Raw genomic sequence first — 12,938 nt, 5'->3', positions numbered from 1 at the left:
TTAAAAACGAACTTTACTACTGTTAAAATAAATTGTTTTCTGCTAAAACACAAGTTTTGTCTCTTTTCGGCATTAACTTGAATATTGTGACTGCTGTTAAAAGTTTTAGAGTTTAACTGTTGGTTTTTCTGATGGTAAGTAGATAGTTATAGGGTTTCACATTATGATGTTTTGGTACAATACAGTTCCTCAACACTTATAATATATTTTGAAGCAACTTAACTATAAAATGACTTTTCTAATAACTTGCCATATAAATAGAATGATTATTTAAAATAAATAAGTTTAATTTCATTTTTTTCATCTCCACAGATAACGTTTGTAGATAAAGTAACTTTATGCTGTTTTTATTTCACCTCTAATGTGCCTAGTTATCGTTTTATTCTGCATGTTTGATAAAGCTCAAAATAGAAGGTCGAAACGTAGCGTGGTGCACGTGCATATGGTTGTGTATTATTCTGTTGTTTTTAGTGGCAGACATTACTACAACGTTAACTGATATTCTGTATTAATAACTTAAAACACTTTCTTGATGAGGTATAAAGTTAGATCCATTATTTCCTAGTTCCACCGAAGATTGAATCATTTCTGTTTCTCGAGGACCTGGAGGAGGGCATGAGAAGTTGCTGTGTTTGCGCCGTGGTGGCAGAGACCTCCCATCTCTCTAACCTGTTAAAAGACGGGGAACCTTTACAGCCCAAGGTGTCACAGTGGAGATGTTGAACGATTTACCTCCACTCTGGTGTTCCAATCGGCCCATTTCAAACACAGGGAACTATACCTGTAGCAAGTAGATTCCGTGGCCACTGTCCAAACACAGCCACAATGGTCGTGAATGGTACCACCTGTTCAACACAAGTTCAGATTAGCTGTGTTCTTTGTTTAGTTGTTAATTGTAAATGTTTACAGTGGTTATGTTCAGTTGTTAATGGTAAATGTTTTCGTTGTTTATAGTAGCAACTTTTACATTTCATTTATTATTAATAACTTTCTTAACGTTAAGTGATCCTAAACGTGACTTTATGAGAACTGTTTTTCGGCATTTCTCGCTGTCCAATCAGATGTGTCTCATTACTTAGTAGGTGTCGCCCGTAAGTACGCTTACTTTTATTATGTGAAACACTCTTGTTGAAAATTAAATAGTTGACTTGGAACTTTCTCATATAACTATTGTTTTCTAGTTCCACCATTTTGGAAAATTCAACCAACCGACCAATCAGCAGTCAAAGGAGAAACAGCATACCATTGACTGTCGTAGGCCGGAGGATTCCCCAGCCCTCAAATCAGGTGGAAGAAAAACAAGGCTAGTAACACCTTAAAACGTTTGTTGGATAGATTTTAGGCCTAATGTGATAATTTTTTCACGCATTATTAACTTATACCCTAACTTCCTGTTAACGTTGATCCAGGATTAACCGACAGGTACACGTGCTTAAATTTGAATGCGATGGTACACGGTTCACAAAAGTACGCTGCAAAATCGCGCTGCGCTCGTTGGGATCGTAGATTTGTTATAAGAGTGACAGTCAAATCTGGTAATTTGATCAGTGTAGTACAAAGATTGGCGGAAGTACTTTTGGTTAGGTGCCTTTTTTTAAATCTATCGGTTAAAAATAGAGACGAGTAGTTGAACATAACATCCGAAACAAACTAAAACTATAAATATGAAACGTTGTCTACAGATGAACTAATACCTGCGAATCGATCAGTCGTTACACTAGAACGTTAGTTTTATTAAAGATGGAATTTGGTGTTTCAAACAGTTTGTAAAACCTATGTTGTACTGTAAATGTGAAGAAAAACTTTGAACTTTTTTTTTAGTCATTTTACCCGATATAGAGATCACTTTACCCGATAGATGTCAGCACCATCTAACATATACTTACCTTCTTCCTGACATACCATTAAGTCCCTGTAGGTAGGAAGTTCTGACCTAAATATGTCCATTGGTTGAATACTTTCTAAACTTCTCGTAAGATATCTTTTACCATTTGTGAGTCTCTTAAGTTCCTTTTTCAGTAATAGTTATTGGAATTACTTCATAACAAGACTCGTTAGATTATGTCGAACATTGAGATAAACTATAATTAGCTAGTACGATCCATAACATATAGCATAATATTCCATCACTAAACTATAAAAAACAAAATGAATATTCTTAATTCGTACAATGTTAACACAGTTTTCAACTTTTAAACCGTAGTATTATATACTGCGATTTATATGTAATATTATATTATATTATATTATATATATGTAATGTGTTCAAAATATGGAACATTGAACAATGACGTAAGTCGTCAATTTCGCATTATCACTTATAGACTTGAAAAGATCCAGAGGCTTGCGCGCTTTAGAATAGACGACTACACTTTTATTGGTTCTATACAAGAAGTTTCAGTAATCCCAAAACGTTCAGCCTTTACGTTTTTGTGTTCGATTTTTTTGTCATTCCTTCTTCTCGTCACGTTATAAGTTACTTGTATTTGTTTTTGTCTGTACACTTGAGATGTTTTCTCCATAATCGATGTTTCATGTTGATTTTCTCTGAATAGGTACTTCAGGATCGTTTAGACAGTAATCAGTAACCCTCACATACAGATCCTTGAAAATGGATCCCTAGTATTGAGAGAAGTAGCCGTGGGGATTCTGGAAGCTTTTATGTGTCAAGCAAACAACGGAATAACACCAAGTCTTAGTGTTGTAATACAGCTTGAAGTTCACGGTAACTAGCTTTGTCTCAGTTTCACACAAAACTACACGAGCTATCCCTAACTTAGCAGTGTAGAACTAAAGGGAAGGCGATTAGTCAGCACCCCTTTACTGATATATATACGTACACTAATAGATTAATTGTTAACACTGTTTACTGATATATATATACACTAATAGATTAACTGTTAACACTGTTTACTGATATATATATATATATACACTAATAGATTAACTGTTAACACTGTTTACTAATATATATATATATATACACATTCAATAGATTAACTGTTAACACTGTTTACTGATATATATATATATATATATACACTAATGAATTAGCTGTTAACACTGTTTACTGATATATATATATATACTCACTAATAGATTAACTGTTAACACTGTTTACTGATATATATATATACACTAATAGATTAACTGTTAACACTGTTTACTGATATATATATATACACACTAATAGATTAACTGTTAACACTGTTTACTAATATATATATATACACTAATAGATTAGCTGTTAACACTGTTTACTGATATATATATATATATATACACTAATAGATTAACTGTTAACACTCGTGTTTACTGATATATATATATACACACTAATAGATTAACTGTTAACACTGTTTACTAATATATATATATACACACTAGATTAGCTGTTAACACTGTTTACTGATATATATATATATATACACACTAGTAGATTAGCTGTTAACACTGTTTACTGATATATATATATATATATACACCAATAGATTAACTGTTAACACTGTTTACTGATATATATATATATATATATATGTCTGTTGTAACTTCTAGTAATGGATCCACTGTTAACTTTGCACTGTTTACTCATATATATATATTTTAATTTCTAGTAAAAGATTCACTGTTTACTTTAACCTGTTAACAAGTTTAACATGTTAATAACAGGTTGTCAGTTTGAAAATGTGAGTCAACTTTTATTCTTTTAGCAAATGTAAATTTTAGTGTCATTGACTTTCACTTTACCTTATAGTCCCTGCACATGTGGCAACAGAGTTCCAATCCATCACAGTAAGGAAGGGGGCATCTGTAAATTTAACATGTGAAGCTTTTGGTGAGAGACCTGTGGTCATTAAGTGGCATAAAGATAGACAGCCCCTCACCATAGAGAGACACAAGTCCAGGTTGGTGTTATTTTAAAATATTTGTATCTTGTTGTCATCTATGTTATGTATATAAATAAACAAGTAATACCTTAACAATATTTTCTCCCAACAGTGCTTTGTTTAACCAGTTTCATATGACAGTAAAGGTACCACATACTCTATAATAATTCAGTTTGTAGCTTACTGTAAATACATGTGCATCCAACTAAATCCTTTCACAGTTCTGGAACTAGCAAGCTTGATAGTTGTACCTCGAGTTGGCTTAAATATTCCCAGAAAGTCTCCAGACAAGGTGTACATCTGAGATTTTCAGGGTTACTTTAGGATGACTTTATCTACATGGTGAAAATCCCTGAATAAATGGGGCTAAAACACCTCATTGGTTACCAAGCAAGATGGATATCCAACAGTAGGTTTCAAGAGTTGCTGTTTATGGTTTGTGTCTTTATGTACCTCTGTCTCCATTCCCTGTCCAGGGACAGTATGTATGACACAATGTTGGTATCAGTATTCACAAGCTAGGGGAATAATTTTGATACAAGTGAATCCAGTTCAGTTTAAACAAAGATAACACAACTTATCTAGTTCAGTTTAAACAGAGGTAACACCAGTTGTCTAGTTTAGGTTAAACAGAGGTAACCCCAGTTGTCCAGTTTATGACCTAAATATGTCGCACTAATCATATATCACTATCACACACAGGTACTCAGAAGTCACAGAGATGACAGATTATAGAATTATATCTATCCAGTTGTCCAGTTTATGACCCAAATATGTCACACTAATCATATATCACTACACACAGGTACTCAGAAGTCACAGAGATGACAGATTATAGAATTATATCTATCCAGTTGTCCAGTTTATGACCCCAAATATGTCGCACTAATCATATATCACTACACACAGGTACTCAGAAGTCACAGAGATGACAGATTATAGAATTATATCTATCCAGTTGTCCAGTTTATGACCTAAATATGTCGCACTAATCATATATCACTACACACAGGTACCTCAGAAGTCACAGAGATGACAGATTATAGAATTATATCTATCTTGAAGATTCTCTTCAGTGACCGCCAAGACTCATCTTTGTTCTCGCATAGCGTCCAATGCTCATGGAACAGACAAGTCCAACTTCCAAGTACTTGTTCAAGGTATTGTGCTTTATTTGAGAATTATCTGACTATGTAAGTTGTCGTTAACAAGTTATTTACCCTCAATCAAAGCGGGCATTTCACAAACGTCAGTATAAAACACAAGGTAAAGACAGCTTCGTTTTCATAGTGAAACCTGCTTGAAACTAAACCCGTCACACTCAGTTAAATCTGGATGTTGGAGGGGTGACAATGCATTACCTAATGGCATATTTCTTTTACAACTCCCTTAATGGCATAGCGGAATTTCTGTGGATTACAATACTAGAAACCATGTTTGTTACCCGTGGTAGGCAGGGCACATATAGCCTGTTTTGTAGCTAGTGTTTACTTATAAACCAACAAACAAATATTGTCTTTAAAATGTCAACAATCACTTACAAGGTTACATTAAATATATATCATGTTTTATATCAGATAAGAGATGGCCTCCATCAGTTAGCTACACCCATAGTTCACAATCACTTATAAGGTTACATTAAATATATACCATGTTTTATATCAGATAAGAGATGGCCTCCATCAGTTAGCTACACCCATAGTTCACAATCACTTACAAGATTACATTAAATATACACCATGTTTTATATCAGATAAGAGATGGCCTCCATCAGTTAGCTACACCCATAGTTCACAAGCACTTACAAGGTTACATTAAATATACACCATGTTTTATATCAGATAAGAGATGGCCTCCATCAGTTAGCTACACCCATAGTTCACAATCACTTACAAGGTTACATTAAATATATACCATGTTTTATATCAGATAAGAGATGGCCTCCATCAGTTAGCTACACCCATAGTTCCCTAATACATTAAATTTGATAAATAAATAGCTACAAGTTCAGTCTTGTTGAGTGATGACCAGTTTCTGTGAATAACTACTACAAGTTCAGTCTTGCTGAGTGATGACCAGTTTCTGTGAATAACTACTACAGGTTCAGTCTTGCTGAGTGATGACCAATTTCTGTGAATAACTACTACAAGTTCAGTCTTGCTGAGTGATGACCAGTTTCTGTGAATAACTACTACAGGTTCAGTCTTGCTGAGTGATGACCAGTTTCTGTGAATAACTACTACAAGTTCAGTCTTGCTGAGTGATGACCAGTTTCTGTGAATAACTACTACAAGTTCAGTCTTGCTGAGTGAAGACCAGTTTCTGTGAATAACTACTACAGGTTCAGTCTTGCTGAGTGATGACCAGTTTCTGTGAATAACTACTACAAGTTCAGTCTTGCTGAGTGATGACCAATTTCTGTGAATAACTACTACACATTCAGTCTTGCTGAGTGAAGACCAGTTTCTGTGAATAACTACTACAAGTTCAGTCTTGCTGAGTGAAGACCAGTTTCTGTGAATAACTACTACAAGTTCAGTCTTGCTGAGTGAAGACCAGTTTCTGTGAATAACTACTACAGGTTCAGTCTTGCTAAGTGATGACCAGTTTCTGTGAATAACTACTACAAGTTCAGTCTTGCTGAGTGATGACCAGTTTCTGTGAATAACTACTACAAGTTCAGTCTTGCTGAGTGAAGACCAGTTTCTGTGAATAACTACTACAGGTTCAGTCTTGCTGAGTGATGACCAGTTTCTGTGAATAACTACTACAAGTTCAGTCTTGCTGAGTGATGACCAGTTTCTGTGAATAACTACTACAAGTTCAGTCTTGCTGAGTGATGACCAGTTTCTGTGAATAACTACTACAGGTTCAGTCTTGCTGAGTGATGACCAGTTTCTGTGAATAACTACTACAAGTTCAGTCTTGCTGAGTGATGACCAGTTTCTGTGAATAACTACTACAAGTTCAGTCTTGCTGAGTGAAGACCAGTTTCTCTGAATAACTACTACAAGTTTAGTCTTGCCGAGTGAAGACCAGTTTCTGTGAATAACTACTACACGTTCAGTCTTGCTGAGTGAAGACCAGTTTCTGTGAATAACTACTACAAGTTCAGTCTTGCCGGTGAAGACCAGTTCTGTGAATAACTACTACAAGTTTAGTCTTGCTGAGTGAAGACCAGTTTCTGTGAATAACTACTACAAGTTCAGTCTTGCCGAGTGATAACCAGTTTCTGTGAATAACTACTACAAGTTCAGTCTTGCTGAGTGAAGACCAGTTTCTGTGAATAACTACTACAAGTTCAGTCTTGCTGAGTGAAGACCAGTTTCTGTGAATAACTACTACACATTCAGTCTTGCCGAGTGAAGACCAGTTTCTGTGAATAACTACTACACGTTCAGTCTTGCCGAGTGAAGACCAGTTTCTGTGAATTACTAAATAGCTAGTAATGTAGTAACTAAGTCCTTCTTCAGACAAGCCATCTTTATAATGTAGTAACTAAGTCCTTTAGACAAACCATCTTTATAATGCAGTAACTAAGTCCTTCTTCAGACAAGCCATCTTTATAATGTAGTAACTAAGTCCTTCTTCAGACAAGTCATCCTTATAATGTAGTAACTAAGTCCTTTAGACAAACCACTTTATAATGTAGTGACTGAATCCTTTCACAAACCATCTTTATAATGTAGTAACTAAGTCCTTCTTCAGACAAGCCATCTTTATAATGTAGTAAATAAGTCCTTCTTCAGACAAGCCATCTTTATAATGTAGTAAATAAGTCCTTCTTCAGACAAGCCATCTTTATAATGTAGTAACTAAATCCTTCTTCAGACAAGCCATCTTTATAATGTAGTAAATAAGTTCTTCTTCAGACAAAGCCATCTTTATAATGTAGTAACTAAATCCTTCTTCAGACAAGCCATCGTTATAATGTAGTAACTAAATCCTTCTTCAGACAAGCCATCGTATAATGTAGTAAATAAGTTCTTTTCTTCAGACAAAGCCATCTTTATAATGTAGTAACTAAATCCTTCTTCAGACAAGCCATCTTTATAATGTAGTAAATAAGTTCTTCTTCAGACAAGCCATCTTTATAATGTAGTAACTAAATCCTTCATACAAACCATCTTTATAATGTAGTCACTAATCCTTCTTCACACAAAACCATCTTTATAATGTAGTAACTAAATCCTTCAGACAAACCATCTTTATAATGTAGTAACTAAATCCTTCTTCAGACAAGCCATCTTTATAATGTAGTAAATAAATCCTTCTTCAGACAAACCATCTTTATAATGTAGTAACTAAGTCCTTCTTCAAACAAACCATCTTTATAATGCAGTAACTAAGTCCTTCTTCAAACAAGCCATCTTTATAATGCAGTAACTAAATCTTTCTTCAGACAAACCATCTTTATAATGTAGTAACTAAGTCCTTCTTCAAACAAACCATCTTTATAATGTAGTAACTAAATCTTTCTTCAGACAAACCATCTTTATAATGCAGTAACTAAGTCCTTCTTCAAACAAGCCATCTTTATAATGTAGTAACTAAATCTTTCTTCAGACAAACCATCTTTATAATGTAGTAACTAAGTCCTTCTTCAAACAAGCCATCTTTATAATGTAGTAACTAAATCTTTCTTCAGACAAACCGTCTTTTATAATTTAGTAAATAAGTACTTATTCAGACAAACGATCTTTATAATGTATTAACTAAATCCTTCAGAGAAACCATCTTTATAAAATAGTGACTAAGTCCTTTAGACAAACCATCTTTATAATGTAGTCACTAAATCATTCTTCAGACAAACGATCTTTATAATGTAGTAACTACATCCTTCTTCAGACAAACCATCTTTATAATTTAGTAAATAAATACTTATTCAGACAAACAATGTTTATAATGTAGTAACTAACTTTTTAGACATACCATCTTTATATTGCAGTAACTAACTCCTTTCACAAACCATCTTTATAATGTAGTAACTAAGACCTTTAGGCAAACCATCTTTATAATGTTGTAACTAAATCCTTTCACAAACCGTCTTTATAATGTAGTCACTCAATCCTTCTTGAGACAAACCATCTTTATAATGTAGTAACTAAATCCTTCATCAGACAACCCATCTTAATAATGTAGTCACTCAATCTTCTTCAGAGAAACCATCTTTATAATGTAGTAACTAAGTCCTTTAGACAAACCACCTTTATAAAGTAGTGACTAAGTCCTTCTTCAGACAAACAATTTTGATAATGTAGTAACTAAGTTTTTAGACAAACAATTTTTTATAATGTAGTAACTAAATCCTTCTTCAGACAAACCATCATTATAATGTAGTAACTAATTCCTTCTTTAGACAACCCTTTTTATAATGTGGTTACTCAATCCTTCTTCAGACAAACGATCTTTATAATGTAGTAACGAAATCCTTCTTAATACAAACTTTCATCTGTTCCCCTTAGGAAATATGTAAACGTACGGTAATTTGATTGTTCGTTTGAAGTCAGTCTGGTTTACTGTTACTGTTATTAATGGATCTGTCTTGGTTTTACAGAGAAACCACACCCTATTCATAACCTAAGAACTGAAGATGTTGACAGTCGTTCTGTTAGGGTTTCTTGGGATCAGCCCTATAGCGGAAACTTGCCCATAACAGGTTACTTGTTGATGTACAGAAAACAAACAGGTGAGCTAACTGTTGTGTTACGTTTTATGTCTCCTACTGTGTCAAACACGTCCTTCCTGTTGCATTATGAATACATATATATATATGTACACACATTGAAATAGTAATTAATCAATCATACACCGGATTGTGTTTATTATTGAGCAGATGGTGAAACTGAAACCAAAACCAAGTCGATTCCCAGCATCAAAACCACAACCACCGTTCATGGCTTGTCTCCTCTGACAAACTACATTTTCGAAGTCGTCGCTGAAAACTCATTAGGACGTGGTAACCCTAGTCGGAAACTAGCTGTGCAGACAAAGGAAGAGGGTAAGTATACGAAATGACGTCATTTCCTGGAATACACGCTACTAGACCAGAGTTATTGTTGTCCGGAATGACAGACATTGTTAATAATGCATGAATGAAACTACGAATGCTGTATTCATCATCAATTGCCATTACAAGATTCAACTCACACCTAGCTGACCTTTATCTTGAACCAGATAACGTCCATCACAAGATAACTGACATTCATATTTTAATATTTATTCGGCCCAGCATAGCCACGTGGTTAACGCACTCGACTGGTAATCCGAGGGTAGCGGCTTCGAATCCCCTTCACACCAAATATGCTCGCCCTTTCAGCCCTGAGGGCGTAATAACATTACTATCAATCCCACTATTCATTGGTTATAGGGTAGCCCAAGAGTTGGCGGTGGGTGGTGATGACTCGCTGCCTTCCTTCTTGTCTTACACTGCTAAATTAGGGACAGCGAGCGTAGATAGGCCTCGTGTAGTTTTGAGAGAAATTCAAAACAAACAAAATATTTATTTTGGTTATAAACACCATAACCTATGTTTTTTGAAATGTTGGTCATACTCACAAGTGTTGGTTGTAATAATAGACCGTTTTAAATAAGATGTCCTTTATTGTGGATAAAGTAACACGGATACTGTGAATGTTATGACTGGACTTTTGTTCCCAACGTTTCGTCTATATTAATTTCCTGAAGAAGGCGTGTTGTCCAAACGTTGAGAACAAGATGTCCGATCATACTATTTATAGTCTCATGGGTACTTTAGTATCCATTTGTCAATGTAAATAATACAGACGTTTTTTATCAACATACAACGTTTCATTAATCACTCGTTAAGCCTATCTTCAAACTTTATGTTCTAAAAGTGGGGTCACGTCATCAAATAACCGTCATCGTTGTATTTCTGAGCCTTATCTTAAAGTTGATTTTATACACTTGATTTTAGTGCCATCTAGTGGCGGTAAATGATAATGGCTAATGAAATCTGTGGAGAAAAGCCCAGTTTGTTCGTGAACAAGAAAGGTCCATTCTCTGAAACCGCTGGAGTTAAGAGTTTCTGTTCTAAAAACTTACGTTGCTTTAGTGTAATTTAAAATGGTCTTCCGCCTAGAATATTATAATAAATTTCGATTTGTACTTTAGGCTTAAAAGTATATTATCATTCTGATTTGATCTCACAACTAGGCCTACATGGTACAGTTAAAATATGAATAATTAAGGGTAAAGAAGTCGATAAAAAAACGTGATTATATATCAAAGAATCATTTTATAGTTTCATATCAAACTCTATACCAATGTTATAGTTTCATACCAAACTCTATATCAGTGTTATAGTTTCATATCAAACTGTATATCAATGTTATAGTTTCATATCAAACTATGTTTCATATAGTTTCAATGTTATAGTTTCATATCAAACTCTATACCAATGTTATAGTTTCATATCAAACTCTATACCAATGTTATAGTTTCATATCAAACTCTATACCAATGTTATAGTTTCATATCAAACTCTATACCAATGTTATAGTTTCATATCAAACTCTATACCAATGTTATAGTTTCATATCAAACTCTATACCAATGTTATAGTTTCATATCAAACTCTATACCAATGTTATAGTTTCATATCAATCTCTATACCAATGTTATAGTTTCATATCAAACTCTATACCAATGTTATAGTTTCATTCCAAACTCTATATCAATGTTATAGTTTCATACCAAACTCTATATCAATGTTATAGTTTCATATCAAACTTTATACCAATGTTATAGTTTCATATCAAACTCTATATCAATGTTATAGTTTCATATCAAACTCTATACCAATGTTATAGTTTCATACCAAACTCTATATCAATGTTATAGTTTCATATCAAACTCTATACCAATGTTATAGTTTCATATCAAACTCTATATCAATGTTATAGTTTCATATCAAACTCTATAACAATGTTATAGTTTCATATCAAACTCTATACCAATGTTATAGTTTCATATCAAACTCTTTACCAATGTTATAGTTTCATATCAAACTCTATACCAATGTTATAGTTTCATATCAAACTCTATATCAATGTTATAGTTTCATACCAAACTCTATATCAATGTTATAGTTTCATATCAATCTCTATACCAATGTTATAGTTTCATATCAAACTCTATACCAATGTTATAGTTTCATATCAAACTCTATACCAATGTTATAGTTTCATATCAAACTCTATACCAATGTTATAGTTTCATACCAAACTCTATATCAATGTTATAGTTTCATATCAAACTCTATACCAATGTTATAGTTTCATATCAAACTTTATACCAATGTTATAGTTTCATTCCAAACTCTATATCAATGTTATAGTTTCATATCAAACTCTATATCAATGTTATAGTTTCATATCAACCTGTATACCAATGTTATAGTTTCATATCAAACTCTATATCAATTTTATAGTTTCATATCAAACTCTATACCAATGTTATAGTTTCATATCAAACTCTATATCAATGTTATAGTTTCATATCAAACTCTATATCAATGTTATAGTTTCATATCAAACTCTATACCAATGTTATAGTTTCATATCAAACTCTATATCAATGTTATAGTTTCATATCAAACTCTATACCAATGTTATAGTTTCATATCAAACTCTATACCAATGTTATAGTTTCATATCAAACTCTATACCAATGTTATAGTTTCATATCAAACTCTATACCAATGTTATAGTTTCATACCAAACTCTATATCAATGTTATAGTTTCATATCAAACTCTATACCAATGTTATAGTTTCATATCAAACTCTATACCAATGTTATAGTTTCATATCCAAACTCTATATCAATGTTATAGTTTCATATCAAACTCTATACCAATGTTATAGTTTCATATCAAACTCTATACCAATGTTATAGTTTCATATCAAACTCTATATCAATGTTATAGTTTCATATCAAACTCTATACCAATGTTATAGTTTCATACCAAACTCTATATCAATGTTATAGTTTCATATCAAACTCTATATCCAATGTTATAGTTTCATAT

General features: G+C 33.1%; 1 protein-coding gene across 1 annotated transcript; it reads left to right on the top strand.

Annotated features, from left to right (window-relative positions):
• Positions 1 to 1,181: 1,181 nt before the first annotated feature.
• LOC143243746 (cell adhesion molecule Dscam1-like) lies at positions 1,182 to 10,095 on the top strand (the record flags this gene model as incomplete). The annotated part of the gene is made up of 6 exons (XM_076487381.1): positions 1,182 to 1,307; positions 2,602 to 2,725; positions 3,755 to 3,905; positions 4,590 to 4,645; positions 9,445 to 9,576; positions 9,724 to 10,095. Coding segments are annotated over 6 exons (771 nt in total), but the record flags the coding sequence as incomplete, so codon positions are not given.
• Positions 10,096 to 12,938: the final 2,843 nt, after the last annotated feature.

The sequence above is a fragment of the Tachypleus tridentatus genome, unplaced genomic scaffold (assembly GCF_004210375.1).
Source record: "Tachypleus tridentatus isolate NWPU-2018 unplaced genomic scaffold, ASM421037v1 tig00692702_pilon, whole genome shotgun sequence".
Classification (NCBI taxonomy): domain Eukaryota; kingdom Metazoa; phylum Arthropoda; class Merostomata; order Xiphosura; family Limulidae; genus Tachypleus; species Tachypleus tridentatus.
The sequence above is the reverse complement of the archived record's forward strand: the minus strand, read 5'-3'. Positions and strand labels throughout refer to the sequence as shown.